At 42.3% G+C, this 19,629-nt stretch overlaps 1 protein-coding gene across 1 annotated transcript; it reads left to right on the top strand.

Moving 5' to 3' along the window:
- The first annotated feature begins 7,143 nt into the window (after positions 1–7,143).
- Positions 7,144–12,431, top strand: PROCR (protein C receptor). The gene is made up of 5 exons (XM_078444130.2): positions 7,144–7,234; positions 7,355–7,508; positions 9,671–9,922; positions 10,359–10,637; positions 10,885–12,431. The coding sequence occupies exons 2-5, from the start codon at positions 7,430–7,432 to the stop codon at positions 10,998–11,000; spliced, it is 726 nt and encodes a 241-aa protein (XP_078300256.1). The 5' UTR covers positions 7,144–7,234; positions 7,355–7,429; the 3' UTR covers positions 11,001–12,431.
- Positions 12,432–19,629: the final 7,198 nt, after the last annotated feature.

The raw sequence follows: 19,629 nt of genomic DNA on the forward strand, positions 1-19,629 counted from the left end.
CACAGAATATCCCAAGCAAGCTCCGTGCTGTCAGTGCAGAGCCAGACACGGACCTGAGCTGAAATCAAGGGTTGGATGCTTAACTGACTGAGCCACCCAGGTGCCCCAAAGACTTTCCTTTTTAAACCAGGAAAACTACAAGAATACTTTTTAAAAACCATTTCTAGTCACACTGTACTAGAGGTTTCAGCCAGTATGTTTTCTTAAGAAAAATAAACTATGAAAATTAGAAAGGAAGAAATAAAAGTCACTATCAACTGAAATGAATATAGATATATAAAATTCAGAAGAATTTAAATTTAATTATTGGAATAAATAAAAGAGTTTTTTAAGGTTTCTAGATATAAAATCAGTGCAACAAAATTATATTTCTATACCAGCAAAAAGCTGTGAGAACATGACATTTCTTTTAAATGCCATTTCAATAACAGTTTAAAATATGAGAGGCCCAGGGGAAAAACTCTATCAAAGGGTGAGTGGGATGTTAGAGATAAACTTATAAAACTCTGAGGGGGGCACCAAAGGAGATATAAATAAATGAAGAGATACACTCTATCATGCATTGGATGATTCAGTATTGGGAAGATGTCTATTCTCCCCCAAATCATTAACACATTGAATGTGATACCAACCAAAATCCTACCAACCTGATAAAGTGATTCTAAAATTTATTATAGAAGTTCAAATATAGCCAAGGCATTCTTTTTTTTTTTTTTTAATTTTTTTTTAACATTTATTTATTTTTGAGACAGAGAGAGACAGAGCATGAATGGGGGAGGGTCAGAGAGAGGGGGAGACACAGAATCAGAAGCAGGCTCCAGGCTGTCAGCACAGAGCCCGACGCGGGGCTCGAACCCACAGACTGTGAGATCATGACCTGAGCCGAAGTCAGCTGCTTAACCGACTGAGCCACCCAGGTGCCCCTAGCCAAGGCATTCTTGAGGACCAAAGCGGGAAGACTTGATTTGCAAGATATGAAAAGGTATTATTATAAAACCATACTAATTAAGATAACAAGGCATTGGGACAGGGAGTAAAAAATAGGCTATTGAAACAGAATAAACACATTTACTGTAAGTCAGAGATAACACTGCAGATCAGTGAGGAAGGGCAGAGTTCTAATAAGTGGTCCTGGGAAAATTGGACATCCACATAAAAGAAACTAAGTTTGACTTGTGCTTCACACCATACACCTAAAGGTAAAAGACAAAACTATAAAGCTTTTGAAGATAAACTGGAGAACGTTTTTATGATCCCAGGGCAGGGATGGATTTCTTAAACAAGGCACAAGAAGCATGAACTAATGGAAAAGATTTATAAAGTTAAGTATCTTAAAATTAGGAACTTCTGTTTATCTAAAAACATGATAAAGAAAGAGCAAAGATAATATTTGTGTGCTCTGTGTTCAGGAAACCAGGAAGAGCAGACTTGGCAGAGACTGGAATACATGGAAAGATAAGGCTGGAAACATAGGCAGGAGCTGAGCCAGGACTACCAGGCTCCTACCACTTGCTGGGCAGGCAAGGGCTGGAATCAGTCTGACTTTATGGGGCTTCTCTTTATCTTCCCTACGTTGGGGCGTGTTGGTGTCTAAAGGGGAAAACTGTGAGTAAGATTCATATCTGTTCCTTGCCTCCCCTTCAGGATTATACTTAATGTCAACCTTCCATTTTTCCTGCTGCAGGGTCATTTCTGTTTGCTGGCCCCCTGAAGCCAAGCCTCTTTCTTATCTCTCCCACCTACTGGATACACGCTGTGTTCTGGCACTTTATACGAGTTATCTCATTTATCCTCATAGGACAGTCTAATCATTAAGAAAGCATGTTCTGAAACTGAGGGTTGATGGGGGGTGGGAGGGAGGGCAGGGTGGGTGATGGGTATTGAGGAGGGCACCTTTTGGGATGAGCACTGGGTGTTGTATGGAAACCAATTTGACAGTAAATTTCATATATTAAAAAAAAAAAAAAAAAAAAAGTACAAAAAAAAAAAAAAAAGAAAGCATGTTCTGGGCCAGTCTGTTCACTGTGCTCTGCCTCTGTGTCCTCTTCTATAAAATAAGAATAATGGCTGTTTCTTTATACTTTTCATAGGGCACCAGTGAGAATAAAACACATGCACTCTGCTAACTTAATACAGTGCCCAGCACATGTGACTACTCCACATCCTAAGCAGGAGGTGATCTCTGAAGGGACCACACTCGTTATCTGAGTTGGTCTGGTTGGTTAAACTGTGCCTGCCTTCAGTAGCTAACAGGGGAGGGAGAGGCCCGGGCTTCTGAAGTCCAGCTGGGCACACCGCCAGTCCTGGCTCAGCCCAGTCTCTCCTCGCCCACTGGGGCTGCGCCAGCACTGGCCCCCACTCAGCTTCCTGTCTCCCTTATCTTCCCCTGGCATGTGCTCTCTGGAGTGGGAAATGCTACCACCAGCTTCCTTCACATCCCTCTGCTCAATTGGACCTTCATTCTTTAAAAATTTCTTTAATGTTGATTTATTTTTGAGAGAGAGAGAGAGAGAGAGAGCAAGCAGGGGAGGGGCAGAGAGAGAGGGAGACACAGAATCCGAAGCAGCTCAGAGCCTGACTTGGGGCTCAGACTCACAGACTACAAGATCATGACCTGAGCTGAAGTCAGACTACGTCACTCAGGTGCCCCAGGACCGTCATTCTTTAGGTCTCTGCTGGCCCAATGCCCACTCTGTGATTTTCTGCCCCTTGCCCACCTAGGCCAGATGCAGTGTAAGCTCTGGTTCCAGCCACCACATGCCTTGTCTTCCCCATCCCAACCCTGAGTTTAGAAGGGGAAAAGGGGATGCCCCTCAAGCTGCCCCCACTCACCAGCTTCCCTATCCCCAATACTCTCTTCATGCTCCCTATACCCAAACCCCTACCCTTCATTTTTTAGTTCAAATCCCTGCTCAGCACTTCCATGGTATGTGATCTTGGGCACATTACTTAGCCTTTCTGGGCTTGAGTTATCTCATCTGCAACATGGACATTGTCTTCCCCAGAGAAAATGGTAAAGGCCTAGCACACAGCATGAATTTGGGGCATGTCTTGTATTATATATAACATAAATACTCAAGAGTGTTAGAACTATGTGTTCAAAAATGTATTGATGGAGAGTGATCCCCCAAAGCTTTTGAGATACTATGTGGTGATTAAATTCACAAATTTTGGCGTCAGGGAGGCATGGGTTCAACTTACAGTTTTTGCTGTGGGCCCTTAGGTAAGTCACTTATCCTCTCAGAGCCTCAGTTTATTAGTAAAATGGTGATGTTAATGAAACCCCCCTAGAAGGGCTGGCATATGGATAAAGTGAGATTATTTATGTAAAGAGCTTAACACTGCCCCTGGCTCACTATAAATGTTAGCTATAATAATAATTGTTGTCTCTGCTATTGAATTTTCAGCCCACTGGTGTGTGAGGAGGATGCTTGGGAAGCAGCTGTTGCTGTGTCAGCTCTCTCTCTCTCTGACAGATCTTAGCTTGGTGAGAAAGACCTCTCTGTGATTAGCCCTGTGGAAGATGGTGGGGACCACTTTAACCCCTGTGAGGCAGGCCCTACCTGTGGAGATCAAAGACTGACAGCTCTCAATTCCAAATTGGTTCAATCATATACTTTACTACCCTCCAGCCCAAGGCACCCTGCAAGCCCTCAAGGGAGTAAAAAAAAGGCAAAGCAAAAATATGCACAAACATACTAGGAAATAGATAAAGCAAAGTAAAACCAAAATGAAGTGCCATTTTACACCCAACCATCTGACCGTGCCAAGGGTTGGCAAGGATATGGAGCGAGGGAACTCTCAGGCGCTGTTGGGAATGTAAATTGGCCCAAACATTTTGTAAAAACAGTTTGGCAATTTTTAGTAAAATTGAAGATGCCTATACCTATGACTCAGCCGTTCCATTCCCATGTTTGCACCTACGAAAACTCTCCCACGTCTGCACAAGAAAACATGTACAAGAAAGTCATACCAGCACTTTGTAACAGCAGAAAACTGGAAAAGAAAAAAAAAAAGCTTGAACAGGAGAATGGATAAATAAATTGTGGTATATTCATAAGATGGCATATTATAAAGCAGGGGAAATTAATGGACCTACACATAACAAGGTGAATGAATCTTATCAGTGTGTTGGGGAAAAAAGTAAGTTGCAGAGGAATAGATGCACTTCCATACTCTTTATAGAAAGCTTGGAGCACCTGGGTGGCTCAGCAGGTTGAGTTTCCAACTCTTGATTTCAGCTCAGGTCATGATCTCACAGTTGAGCCTTGAGTGGGATTCCATGCTGGGCGTAGAGCTCGCTTAAGATTCTCTCTCTCCCTCTCCCTCTGCCCCTCCCCGCCTCTCAAAAAAATACTACCTATACATAGCTCAAAATATGCAAACCGCCAATACATATCCCTTAGGGATAAGTGCATATGTAGTTATATCTTCAGAAATGAGGAAATGAAAAATAGCAAATTCTGATTAGTGGTTACTTTGGTGATGGGGCAGGGGGAGAAAGACACAATCAGGGAGGAGAAAGGCACAAACAGGGTCTTCAATTATATTGGTAATATTTTATTTCTTACATTGGGTAGTGAGGACAAGTATGTTTGTAATGAAATTCTTTAGGCATGAAAAAATTCTTCAAATGTGGAATACTTCATAATAAGTTTTTATAAAGCCAAGACAGTACAACTGGCAGTGATTTAAGACCTTCCACTCTTCCTAAGTCCCAGTCCAGGAAAACAAGGCTCCCATTCTCCTTCTGACTAGACCATCTTGATGAGCTGGAAAACTGCTGGGTTATTTCTAAGCTAATCTACAACAATTGAGAGGTGAGCACATATTCAGTTCAGAGAACGCGAGCCTGGTAGATGTCTGGGGTTTGCCCTGATTCCACTAGGACATCAACTTTCCCTCCAAGGAATAGTATATAAAATAAAGAAGCTAACACTGCCACTTTAGCCCTTTATCTGATCCCATTTCCCAGAGGTAACCTCTATTGACAGCTGCCTTCTGGCATTCTTCCTATGTATATACAAATATACATATACACACATAATTTTTTTAAATATGAAAATGGAATTATATGTATTACTTGGATAGAAGTAAAAATTTTAACTAAAATTCAATGGAATTATACTGTATGTATTGTTCCACATTTCCCTTTCTCACTTATTAATATCTCATGTCAGTACATCCACTCATATGATCTGCCACCCTCTTCTACCATAATCTATTACTTAAACTTTAAAAAAAATTTTTTTTTTGTTTTATTTTAGAGAGAGAGAGAGCATGAGCAGGGGAGAGGGGCAGAGGGAGAGAGAGAAAGAGAGAGAGAGAATCTCAAGCAGGCTCCATGCTCAACACAGAGCCCAATGTGGGGCTGGATTCCACGACCCTGAGATCATGACCTGAGCAGAAATCAAGAGTCAGACACTCAACCAACTGAGCCACCCAGGTGCCCTTTAAACTTTTATTTTTAATTCAACAGAAGATATATGATCACATTTTAGGTGCAAAATTTCCAAACATTACAGATTGATAAAACCCATCACAAAATAGACTGAAAAGGCCTTTCACAAGATTGCCAGCCATTACACACACACACAAACACACACACACCACATACACATGCATACACACATACATTCATATACACACACACACGTGCATACACACACACGTACACACACACACAAACACACCCCTACACAAAAACACACATATGCTTTTAACCTTAGGCTCCTCCCTGATAATTAAACAATGGAGATAAGTCACTGCTCTATTTGATATACATCCTTCTGGATTCATTTATTCCCATAAAAAAAAATAGGCTGCTTAGATGTCATCTGTGTGGCTGACACAGAAATGGTTCTAAACTGTCCCTAATATTCTGCAACTTACTCTTGGAGATTTGTGCATATCATAACTATCTTATTCAGTTATCTGTTAGCTAACATTTATTATTTATTATATTATTTATTATGTGCACCATTCCAGGCACAGTAGCAAACAAGATGGACAGCCTCTTGGGGGACATTCAGACAATAAACATGTAAATGAATAAGTAATATAATTTCAGGTAGTGCTAAGTAATATGAAAACAGGGGATTAGGCAGGGGAGGGTTTTTTTTAACTACCACATAGTATTCCACAGTTTGGATTACCATAGTTTGGGGGAGTGACTTCCAAATTTTTCTACTTGCTTCTTACAGTAAGAAATACATTTTATTTATTTTTTTTATTAAAAAAATTGTTAATGTTTTTAAAATTTATTTTTGAGAGAGAGAGAGAGAGAGAGAGAGAGAGTATGAGCAGGGGAGGGGCAGAGAGAGCTGGAGACACAGAATCTGAAGCAGGCTCCAGGCTCTGAGCTGTCAGCACAGAGCCCAAGTCGGGGCTCGAACTCACAGACTGCGAGATCATGACGTGAGCTAAAATCGGACACTTACCTGGCTGAGCCACACAGGTGCCCCAAGAAATACATTTTAAACTGCTATTCAAAACCCATCACAGAAACATACTACACAAAACTGAAAGATACACATATACAACTAAACAAATATTTCATAAAATAATGTCTACCCTGACCCAGGAGGATGCACTGAAAATTTTTATTTTGTTCTATTTCATAAAAATAATAACAAAAACAACAAGAAAAAAAAAAAACTCTGCTAATCATGACTGCTAAATTGTTTTCATTATCCACTAGTAAACTGTGACCTCAGTTTGAAAAATATTGCTTTAAATGACCAATCCTTTAATGAGATTAGATTGTTCATAAATCTCTCTGGTTAGGAACAGCTGCAGTGAGCCGTTTTATACTCATTTTGTAACCATGTGTTTCTGAGAGCAAGATTCCTGATTGTGTAATTACTATTTACTTAAAATTCTGATAAAATGTAGCCAGTGCATTGGAAAATCAAATTCTAACCCCCAATCTGTTACCGTGATATACAAACTTCTGTTGGGCAAGTCCCTGTACCTCTGTGGGCCTCAATTTCCCCACCAGTAACCTGCTGATCTCTACACCCCAGAGTCTGCTCTAAATTGAAAGCAGAGCCCCACCCCCTGACTCAGCGAGGGCAGAACTTCTCTCTGATCCCAACTCCCCCTGTTTCCGCTCCCTGTTTGGAAGAGGCCCAGGGAAAAGGGAAAAGGCAGGTCTGGGCCAGAGGGCCCAATGCAGGGCGGGGCAGGGGAAGGGCAAGAGGGAGGCCAGCCCCCTAGTAGGAAATGAGACAGGGTAGGAATAACACTTAATAAGCCTGAGGCTCTCATCCTCCTCCTATCCCCTGGCCACCTTCCAGCCTCCTCTGTGCAGTCTCCTCTCCTTCCAGACAGTCCTTACTTCTTTTCCCCCTAGGCTGCAGCCAGCTTGAGCCCTCTGCCTGCCAGAGCCAGGAAGGAGCCCAGGTGGGGTAAGAACCTCAGCCCCAGGATGTTGACAACATTGCTGCCACTGCTGTGTCTACTGCTCCTGCCCGGCTGGGCCTTTTGTAGCCATGAAGCCTCAGATGGTGAGTCAGGGGCACATTTGCCCCAGGATGGTTCTGGAGACTCTCAGCCTATCTGGGTACATGGGAGAAACCAGAGGAGACCTTATCCCACAGCGTCTGTGCCTGCAGCGAGCCAGATCTCTCCGTAGGGTAGGCAGGGTGCTGGGGACTGATTTGTGTCCCAAAGCCAAGGTGAGGAAGTACAGTCTGTCCCCAGGGAAGGGGGAGATGGAGGAGGCAGGGGGTGGAGAGTGAGGGATGGGAGGGGGGAGGGGGTGTGAAACAGAACTGGAAAAATGGAAAGGGATGGGTAGAAAGGGTAAGGGAATTAGCCCCCGGGAGAGGGGGTGAATCTGGAGGGGGAGAGCTGAGGGTGATCGTGGTTGGGGGTAAGACCAAGGAAGACAGGAAGACGTGAGAGATGGAAGGAATGGGAAGCCACTGGAGAGACTGGGACTGAGATAAGTGAGGCAGAAGAGGAGACTGGAGAAAGTGTTAGATGGATGGAAGCTTGGGGGAAAGTCGGGGGAAGAAGCAGCTGTGGTCATTGGGAAAACTCAGGGGGTCAGGCTGCCTGAAGTGGCTGTTTAAGCAGAGAAGGGTGTTATTGCCCTGCATGGTGACCACACAGGTGCCTCTTCTCCCCTTTCCCACAGTCTCTGTAGCCTCGGTCTCTCTCTGAGGGAGCAAATCACCAGTATTCAAGGAGCACTCACTATGGTTAATACGTGCACTGACACATCTGACTCCCGTAATATCTCTACAAGGCAGGCAATATGATTATCTCTCTTTTACAGGGGAGGAGACTGGGCACAGGGCAGTTAGGAACCTTATCTAGGGCTATCCACACAGATATACCTATTCACACCTACAGACACAGAGCACAGCTTTTCAAATGCAAAGGTGGACAAGACACATCCATGCACAGGAATTTACAACCCCAGACTCATTCCCCCCTCACACATTCTCTGGGCATCAACCCTGTGCCAGGGCCTTAATAGGTGTAGGAGACAGAGATAACCAGACATGATTCTATAGCCTAAGGGAGCCCAGTAGAGTCTGTGTGTTTGGAGACAGTTACGTGGAATCTGGATCATTGAAACAGACCTGCTGTGTCCGGGAGGGTAAAGAGGAGAGGCATCAGGAAAACTTCTCCAAGAGAGCAACAGAGCTGAGTCTTGAAGCATGAATAGAAGTTTGCCTAGAGGCAGAGACACCCCAACATGCTATTCATGTCAGCCAAAAGGCAGCATGAGAAACTCCAAGTAGTTTACTATATATAAGTACTAGAAGAGGTTAAATAAGGCAGTTGGGGCCTGGTCTCTGGCAGCCTTGAATGCCAAGCTAAAGACTTTGGACTTCATTCTGTGGACAGATATCCTATGGGGAGGCAGTATGGCTGGATGGTTAAAAGTGGTGGAATCACACCGCCTGAACTCAAATCTTAGTTCTGCTACACCATTTTAGGCTGTGTCTCTTATGGACTGAGATTAATCACAGTAGCTACTGCATTTAGCTAATGGGAGGAAGGCGCAAATAAGATAATAATATGTGTAAGGTACAGTGCTTGGGTCATAGTAACAATAATAGCCATTATTATTGTTGTTATTATTATTATTATTATTATTATTATTAATGATTTTGATAGGGGAGTGTGTCACTGGAGGATTTTAAGCAGGAGAGAATAATCTTATTTCTGGGTCAGAGAGAGGTCAGATTAGAAGGAGTGAAACTGAAAAATGAGGGGACGGGGAAGAGGAATGACATTACCACCCGAGTCCAGATGAGAACCGATGAGGCCTAAAGTAGGGCAGTGGCAGGGAACAGGAGATGGAATAGGATTTTACTGGAAGCCAGGATTTGTTGACCAACTGGAAGTGGGGGTAGTTACAGGGTGAGAGGCAGAAAGATGGGAGTGGCTCTTCCACTGACTGGATTACCCTGAGGCAAGTGGCTTCTGCTCTTTCCAGCCTCAGTTTCCTTATCTGTAAAACGAAGTTAATAATCCCTCTCCTGCCCTCCTGACAGGGTTATGGGAGGGAGAGTGGGAGAACACTTTGTAGTTTATGAACGGCCGAGAAGGTGGGCGGCCGGCCTTTAGGTAGGGGATTATTACCTCCAGCTACACGCCAAGCCCTGCCACGCCGCCGGCCAAGGCCTGACGCGCTGACACTGCCCGGCAGGCCTTCGGAACCTCCACATGCTCCAGATCTCCTACTTTCGCGACCCCTATCAAGTGTGGCACCGGGGCAACGCGTCGCTGGGGGGGCTAACGACGCACGTGCTGGAAGGCCTAGGCAGCAACGTCACGATCCGCCAGTTGCAGCCCTTGCAGGAGCCTGAGAGCTGGATGCACACAGAAGACAGCCTGAAGACCTATCTGCACCAGTTCAACAGCTTGGTACTGCTGGTACACCATGAGCGGCGCTTGACCTGTGCGTGGTGCGCGCGCCCCTACGCGCGGCGGCGGCGGTGGCGCGTCCAGGCGGGAGGCGCGGCCTGTGGGCGGGATTTGATGGGGTGGGCCTGTGGGGGAACGCGGCGGAGCCGCATGGAGGGACGGCGTTCTTGGAGGGGTCTTGTGGGTGGCTTGGTCTTGTGTGAGCCGGCTGCTCTGAGCAGCCCAGTGGTACCAGGGCACCTGCCTTTGCTGATTGCTGGTTGGGAGCTTGAGCCTGAAGAGGACTGGGTGTCCTAGTTGCGGGCCCTCCGTCAGGCCCTCTTTTTGCTGGCATGACCTCGGGGCTGACCCTGTTGGGATGCCCTGTCCTTGATCCACCCGAAACCCCGAAAGTTCATGTTCCCCCGGTGGACATTCTCCCACAGCTGGCATCCTCTCCATACAGCCCTCTCACCCTCCCTCATCCACAGTTCCTCTGATCATTCGCTGCTTCCTGGGCTGTGAGCTGCCTCCTGAGGGCTCTACAGCACGTGTCTTCTTCGAAGTGTCTGTGAATGGGAGCTCCTTTGTGCATTTCCAGCCAGAGACAGCTTTATGGGTGGCAGGGCCGCAGGCACCCTCCAGGGTGGTCACCTACACCCTGCAGCAGCTCAACGCCTACAATCGTACTCGGTACGAACTGCGAGAATTCCTGCAGGACACCTGTGTGCAGTATGTGAAAGAACACATCACTGTGAACAACTCGAAAGGTATGATGGGATCGGGGATGGGCCTGTGTGCTGTTGGGTGGGTTCCAGGCAAATGGGGAGACCTGAAGGATGCATACCTTGAGCAACGGAAGGCTCAGGGCTGGGGGGTTGGGACAGACTATACACAGCTTATGTCACTTGGTGAAGTAGCCCCCTTCCTTTGGGGTAGAAATCCCTTAGTGTTTGATTTAAACCATGGACTTCTTGGAGGTATGTTCTTCAGGCTAATTCTGTGCATGTTCTGCAGGGAGCCAAACAGGCCGCTCCTACACCTCGCTGGTCCTGGGTGTCCTGGTGGGCAGTTTCATCATTGCTGGTGTGGCTGTAGGCATCTTCCTGTACACAGGTGGACGGCGGTGTTGATTGCTCTCCAGACCCCTCTGAAAAAGGGCTGGACTGATGGGGGCTGATGAGGGAAGATCTCAGCTCACTGCAAAACCACACAGATTCCCCATCTGGGAAATTATATCCCAGAAGGTTTGGAGTGGCAGCTCCTTTCTTCTCCCTGATCTGCCCACCAAGAGTTTGGGGGAGGGAAAGGGAAGGAGGAAGCTAAGTAGACAGAGTTCTTGGTTTGCTAAGCACCTAAGAACTTGCATGCTTTCCTAAATTGGTCTGAGAAGTGAATGCTTATCTATCTTTGTGGAAAACAGATGATGGAGTTGGGTGGGGGTAGAGGGTGTCTATGGCATGTCCTCCAAAGACAGAATCACCCAAGGCATTCAAAACACCTAACAAATACAAGAAATCCATCAACCAGAATAAACACCACTCGATGCTCCCAAGCACATCAGATTTGGGAAAGGATGCTGATATAGTAGAGGTAGAAAGAAATAATCAGAGAAATGGTGGGAGTATAAACTAAAATATGGGAGCAAAGAGCTATTAGTTAATTAATAATATTATTAATAAATTCCTTACTTATGTAGATGGCATTATTTTTTCCTCTACAAAACTTCTGGAAAAGTAGACTATATCTTTTGTCTTTATTTTATTTTGAGAGAGAGAGACAGAGTGTGAGCAGGGGAGGGGACAGAGAGAGAGGGAGACACAGAATCTGAAGCAGGCTCCAGGCTCTGAGCTGTCAGCACAGATCCCGATGTGGGGCTTGAACCCACGGACTGTGAGATCATGACCCGAACTGAAGTCGGACGCTTAACCGACTGAGCCACCCAGGGATCCCGTAGACTATACCTTTTGCTTCTACTCCCTCCTTTCCCACTCCTAAATCACTGCAGTCTGACTTCCCTATAAACTGCTCTAAGACCATCAATGACCTCTAATTGTGAAATCTCCATTCCACATGATATCTGCAACATTTTCCTTTGTGGACTAGAATTCTCTTTTTACCATAACCCCTGAGATTCCATACTTCTAATTTTTAGAAACTGTTCTGGCCACTCAGTCAATCCCTTTGCCTTTGTCATCTTACTCAACTCACCTTGAAATCATGGCTTTTTTAGACTTCCATGTTTTGGTTTTTTGGTCCCATTTAAACTGTACCCTTTGTGGATGTATTCATATGTCATCTATCTGTGTGGTCTTTTCCATGGGGAAACAATATAATCTTGTCTTTGGAAGCAGGTGTTTTGCCATCAAACAGATTTGAGTTTTACTTCTTTAAGCCAGGCATTTAACTCCTTGAAGTCTCAGTTTCTTCATAAAGAAAGGTATAATAAAATGTACAAAAAGGGTATAATAAAAATAACACCTACCTCATAGAGGCATTATGAGTATTATATAAATATATATATATGTACACCCAATAAATATAGCACTTACTGCTTACCTCCAGACCCCACATTTGCATTGATTTTTGAAAATCATCTCCACCTTAATATTTTGCAGACACTTCTGAGTCAACATGTTCTAAGTCAAATTCCTTATCTTTCTCCCCAAACCTGTTCTCTCTCCTTTGTTGTTTGCTATCAGTTAAACAGAATTACTATCAAACCACATCAGTGTAGAAACCTAAGTGCTGACCTTATTTACTCCTTCTTCATCCCCCACCTACAAAATATAGTATCTGTAGAATCAAATCCTTCTTTTCCACTCTCTTGCTTTTTTTGTAAGATATGGTAATTCAGCTCTTTCTCTGCGGTAGGTACGAGGTGTGCCGCCCAGTTCTACTGGGTGTTTAGCTACAGGGCGCTTAGGCAGCAGATAGCCACGAGCTGCTTCAGTTCCTTCAGTGTCTGCCTTACCTGTAGAGAACAGTCCTGCATGAGGTCATGTTCCTCTTGGAGCTGTCCTCATCTGGTGACTGAGCAAAGCAGGGGTATAAAGGCTCAGCCAGTCCCACCTACTGCAGGGCAATTCTGATAAACAGTATTCACTCCAGAGCTCCTTGCCAGGTTGGCTGGGTATCTGTCAGATCTACACTGAAGTTTGACTTCTCCTTCTATTCAATCCCCCTTCCTTTCCCTAGTTAATATCTTCCACCTCAAACTATCTCAGCATCTGCTTCCAGTAAATCCAAACTGTGACTGACAATCTTCCTTTCTTTTCTTCTTCTTTCTTTTTTTTTCTCTCTCCAGATTGAGAAATTTTCTCAATCTTATATCTGGACCATAGCAGTAGCCTCCTCCTAACTATTCTCCTGGTTTCTAATTTCTCTGAGTTCTAATTCATCTACATGGAAATAAAAAATAATAATAATTTAAAAAAGCAAACATAGATCTGATCATGTCATCATTGTTCCACTTTGTAAATTCCCAATACTTACTGAGCTAACTTCAGAATCCTCAAAATGGCATTCAAGGCCTTGTATAATCTGGTCTTATCCTAATTTTCAAATTGTATATCCCACCACTTCTCTTCATCCAACTGTGCTTTAGATTATCAATTTTAAAAACATATATATATTTTAAATGTTTTTATTTATTTTTGAGAGAGAGAGAGAGAGCGGGGGTGGGCGGCAGAGAGAGAGACAGAGAGACAGAGACAGAGGATCCAAAGTGGGCTATGTACTGAAAGCAGAGAGCCCCATGTGGGGCTCGAACTCAAGAACCATGAGATCAAGACCCAAGCTGAAGTTGGATGCTCAACCAACTGAGCCACCCAGGCACCCCTAAAAGCATATATTTTAAAAAATGTTTATTTATGTATTTTGAGAGAGAGAGAGAGAGAGAGAGAGAGAACAAGCAGGGGAGGGGCAGAAAGAAAGGTTGAGAGAGAATCCCAAGCAAGCTCCACATTGTCAGTATAGAGTGCAACATGTGGCTGGATCTCACAACCATAAGACCATGACCCGAGAGGAAACCAAGAGTCAGATGCTTAACCGACTGAGCCACCCAGGCTCCCCTTAAATGACAGAAGTAATACAACAATACTAGCAACACAGAGATTTACAAAGAAAGTTTGACAAAGAGAAAAATGAAAGACCTCTGTTTTCTCCTTCTCCCCAACCCTTACCTAAATGGTATGCCAAGATTCTTAGTTTCAAGCAACAGAAACCAACTCTCCCAACTTAAGGAGGAAATAAATATATTGGAAGGTCGTCAAGTAATCCTCAGTTTGATAGGAAGGCCAGCTAATTAAGCTCAGAAAATAGAACCAGGAATCTCAACCAAAGTCACAACAGAGGAATGGTCTAGTTAAGTATACCACAGCTGGAACCACTACATCACCATTGCATGCTGCCATCTTAAGTGAATTCTACTCTGTCCCTGTTTGTTTTTGTTTTATTTTGTTTTTACACTATTTGTTCAAGACTCAACGTCCTGGTGGGAATGTCCAAATGATCAAGACTTTGCCTTAGCTGCAAGAGGGGAAAAGGGAAACTTTATGACATGTAGCAACATTAGGGGGACTAGCTGTAAGTGCCTATATTAAAAAGAAGAAATATCTCAAATCAATAACCTATCCTTCCACCTAAAGAAGGTAGAAAAAGAGGAATGATCTAAACCTAAATCAAGAAGGGAAATAATAAGTATTAGAGCAAATAAATAAACTAGAGTCCAGAAAAACAATAAAGAAAATCAACAAAACCTCTTTTGTTGAAAGATCAATAAAATTGGCAAAACTTTAGCTAGACTTACCAATAAAAAAGTGAGAAGATCAAATTACAAAAATATTACAGAAATTACATTAGAGAATAAAAATGATTATAAGGAATACTACAAAAAATTATATGGCAACAAATTAGATAACTTAGATGAAATGGACAAGTTCCTAGAAAGACACAGATGCAGAAGAAATAGAAAATCTAAGTAGATGTGCAACAAATAAAGACACTGAATTAGTAATTTTAGAACTTCTGCAAAGAAAAACCCAGGCCCAAGTTACCTCACTGGTGAATTCCATCACATTTCAAGAAGAATTAACATCAATCTTTGATAAAGTCTTTCAAAAAATAAAAAAAGGAGGGAACACTTTCCAGGACATTCTATGAGGCCAGTATTACCTTGACACCAAACCCTATAGAGACATCAGAAGACAGCCACAAATATCTCATGAACATAGACACAAAAATCCTTAACAAAATGCTAGCAAGTTGAATCCAGCAATAAATAAAAGGTATTAAACACTGTAATCATGTGAGATTTATCCCAGGGAGGCCAAGTTGTTTCAACATATGAAAGTCAATGAATAGAACACACCCTATCAATAAAATAAAGGACAAAACCCATATGATCATCTTAATAGATGCAGAAAAAACATTTGATAAAATTCAATACCCTATCATGATGATAATACTCAACAAACTAGGGATACAGAGGAACTTGTTCAACCTGATAAAGGTTATCTAAAACCCCACAACTAACATCATATTGAAACATTCCCCCTAGAATCAGAAACAAGACAAGGATTTCTGCTCTTTCTACTTGATTTCGACATGTACTATATTAGAGATTGTAGCCTGAGCACTCAGGCAAGAAAAAGAAATAAAAGCCATCTGAATTGGAAAGAAAAATAGTAAAGGTATACCCATTCAGAAATGACATGATTTGTATATAGAAAATCCTAAAGAATCTACAGAAACAAAAACAAAACCAAACCTGTTAGATCTAATAAAAAAGTTTAGTAAGGTTGCAGGATACAATATCAATACATAAAAATCAATTGTATTTCTATTCATTAGCACTGAACAATCCAATAATGAAATGTAAAAGAATTCCATTTACAATAACATGAAAATATTATAAACTTGAGAATAAATTTAATAAAAGAAGTGTAAGATGTGTACACTGAATACAAATACTTATTGAAAGAAATTAAAGATAAATAAATGGAAAAATATCCTGTATTTATTGACCATAGGCTTAATATGTTAAGACAGCAATTCTTCCCAAACTAATCTACAGATTCATTGCAATTTCTATTAAAATCCCAGCTGCCTTTTTTTGCAGAAATCGATAAGCTGATCCTGAAGTTCATATGGAAGTGCAAGGGATCCAGAATAGATCCCAAAGAAGTCTTGAAGAAAACAAACAAACAAACAAAAAATCTGAGGACTCATACTTATTGATTCTAAAATTTACTACATAGTTACAGTGATCAACACAGTGTTCTACTGGCATAAAGACAAACATATAGATCAATGGAATAGGACTAAGACTCCAGAAATAAACCCTTACATTTGTGGTCAACTGATTTTTCTACAAGATGCTAAGACAATTTGATGGAGAAGGAATCATCTAGGTGTTGCTGGAGCAACTAGTTACCACCATGCAAAAGATGGAAGTTAGAATCCCAATTCAAAATGGATCAAAGACCTAAATATATGATCTAAAGCCATAAAACTCTTGGGACACCTGGCTAGCTCAGCCAGTGGAGCATGCAACTCTTGATCTCGGGGTTGTGAGTTTGAGCTCCATGCTGAGTGTAGAGATTACTTAAAAATAAAATATTTTGGGGGGGCACCTGGGTGGCTCAGTCGGTTAAGCATCCGACTTCAGATCAGGTCATGAACTTGTGCTTGGTGAATTCGAGCCCTGCTTCGGATTCTGTGTCTCCCTCTCTGTTCCTCCCCCACTCGCACTCTGTCTCTGTCTCTGCCTTCCTCTCTCTCTCTCTCTCTCTCTCTCTCTGTGCATGTCTCTCAAAAAAAAAAATTTAAACATTTTTTAAAAGAAATTTAAAAAATAAAATCTTTTTGAAGAAGAAGGCATAAACTCTTAAAGAAAAACATAGTTGTAAACATTTGTCTTAGATTAAGCAATGGTTTCTTAGCTCTGATACAAATAGCACAAACAACAAAAGAAAAAAATAGATAAATTGGAGTTCACCAAAATAAAAGTACTTTTGTGGTTCACAGAATATACAGAAAAGATATCCCACAGAATAGAAGAAGATATTTGTAAATCATATATCTGATAAAGATCTAATACCCAGAATATATAAAGAACTCTTACAACACAACAATAAAAAGACAAATAACCCAATTTAAAAATAGGCAAAGGATTTGAATTGGCACTTCTCAAGATATACCAGTGACCAATAAGCACATGAAAAGATGCTCAACATCATTACATGCAAATCAAAACTATAATGAGGTACTAATTCACACCATCAAGAATGGCTATAATAAAAAAGATAGACAATAATAAGTGTTGGCAAAAATGTGCAGAAAGTGACCCTCATACATTGCTGGTGGGAATGTAAAATGGTATAGCCATTTTGTTATACATTTGACAGTTCCTAAAAAATTCAACATAGAGCTAGTATAAGACTCAGCAATTCCACTCTTGTTACATACTCAGGAGAATGGAAAACATACGTCTACACAAATACTTGTACGTGAATGTTCATAACAGCATTATTCATAACAGCCAAAATATGGAAACACTGCAAATGTCTATCAGTTGATGAATAGATAAACAAAATGTGGTACATTCATACAGTGGAATATTATGTAGCCCCAAAATGAATGAAGTACTGATATATGCTACAACATGGACGAGCCTTGAAAACATTGTAAGTGAAAGAAGAAGCCAGTCACAACAAACTACATCTTGTAAGATTCCACTTACATGAAATGTCCAGAATAGGCAATCCATAGATGTAGAAAGCAGATTAGCGATGCCTCATGCTGGAGGTATGGAGTGATGACAGACACTGTCTGCTAAAGGGCACAGGGTTCCCTTTTGGGGTGATGAAAATATTCTAAACATATTATGATGGATACATGGTTCTGAGTATAGTTTTTAAAACGCTGAATTGCATATTTTAAATGGACAAATTTTACAGTATGTGAATTATATCTCAAAGATGTTACAAGGTGATAACAGTAAAACAATCTTGAATATGAAGAAAGTAAGCAAAGCTGCTGAAATCAGTAGCCATCAAAAAATGTTAATAATTATTAAAAAAAAAAAAACAGTTTCTGGAGTTAGGTTGGGGTCGGTTAATTCCCTCTTTGTGCTTTCTCAGTCCACAGTCCAATTAATCTTCCACTGTGTCCACAGGGAGAATAAGGAGGTAAACTTATAAGATATTAGACCTGAACACTCTTATACTGATGGTGAAACTGAAGCTGGGAAAGGCTAAGCAGCTTGTCCAAGGTTCCACAGTTAGCTGGTATAAGAACTGGAACTAGAGGGGCACCTGGGTGGCTCAGTCAGTTAAGTGTCCAACTTCGGCTCAGGTCACGATCTCACAGTTCTTGAGTTTGAGCCCCGCATTGAGCTCTGTGCTGACAGCTCAGAGCCTGGAGCCTACCCCAGATTCTGTGCTTCCCTCGCTCTCTGCCCCTCCCGCACTCTCTCTCTCTCTCTCTCTCTCTCTCTCTCTTAAAAATAAATAAACATTAAAAAAAATAACAACTGGAACTGGAGCTTGAGGCTTCTGACTTTTGTTCCTGAGCTATTGCTGCAACACCACACTCTGGGAGGGGGCGAGAGTCATAGGTTGTAGGGGTAACAGGATTACTTGCCAGGATTCTCTGAAAAGTTCATGTCCACATCCAAAAGCAGGAGAGGTAAAGAGTCAGGAAAACGGTGGGATGAGTAACTCCTGACCTTTTAGGGCAAGAGGTGTGATCCTCATTTCCAGGACATTGTACAACCAAATAGAGAGTGAATAGAAAGTTCATCTGCCCGTGCTTATACATATAAATATTGGTTCATAGCTGTGTGACCTTGGATGATAAGTCAGTGCCCCTCTCTGAAATGGAATTTGTAATTTTTTTTAGATTTATTTATTTATTTGGGGGGAGGGGGCAGAGAGAGAGAGGGAGAGAGAGAATCCCGAGCAGGCTCATACTGTCAGCACGGAGCCCAATGTGGGGCTCAATCTCATGGAACTGAGAGATCAGGACCTGAGTCAAAATCAAGACTTGGAAGCTTAACCAACTGAACCTCCCAGGTGCCCCAGGAATTTGTAATTTCTACAATACCTTCCAGCTCTGATAACTAGGATTCTAAGTTCCTAAGTCCAGACAGCTGGCATTTGGGCAACTGTAAGTGTCCTAGAAGTGCCCTTCTTCTTCCTGGAATGACCTCAGAATATTTGGCTTAAGCCTGTCCCCTGACAGACAGACTACTGGAGGTCATGTTGGAGTTTACACAAGAAATAAACAAATCTGGAATAAATCTAAACAAGTGGCTCCCCAGTGTAGTCTCAAAATCTCCTTCTGGGTGGCTTGGCTTACTGTACTCCGCCACCTTTGAATTTAGTTCAATGTGTATCTCTTGATTTTGTACTTCTTGCCAGGTGTCCTGAGGTTTAGGTTTTTGTACCCAATTCGGCCAACTGTTGCTGAGGCCTATGTGATGGATGCAAGACATTGTGCTGACTGCTCTCAGGGATGCAGAAAGGGGTAAAACATGATCCCCGCCCAGGAGCTCATAGTCCAGAGGAAGAGGCATTACAAACCATGTCATTTTAACACAGAAGGAATGAGAAAAGTACAAAGTAGCTATAAGCTATGTACTGAGGAAAAGGGATCAGGGAAAGCTATACAGAGGCCATATATTTCATCTGAGCCTTGAAGAAAGAAAATTTTACTAGGTGAAAAGGGGAAAGATGTTTCTCCCCTCTTAGGCTAAGA

This window comes from Panthera onca, chromosome A3, assembly GCF_046562875.1.
Source record: "Panthera onca isolate mPanOnc1 chromosome A3, mPanOnc1 haplotype 2, whole genome shotgun sequence".
NCBI lineage: Eukaryota > Metazoa > Chordata > Mammalia > Carnivora > Felidae > Panthera > Panthera onca.

Bases quoted from the DNA above. Each gene is read 5' to 3' on its own strand.
- PROCR (XM_078444130.2), top strand. From the start codon at position 7,430: ATGTTGACAACATTGCTGCCACTGCTGTGTCTACTGCTCCTGCCCGGC. The intron at 9,923-10,358 runs GTGCGTGGTGCG...CCTCATCCACAG, and splicing joins CCATGAGCGGCGCTTGACCT to TTCCTCTGATCATTCGCTGC. The intron at 10,638-10,884 runs GTATGATGGGAT...CATGTTCTGCAG, and splicing joins CACTGTGAACAACTCGAAAG to GGAGCCAAACAGGCCGCTCC.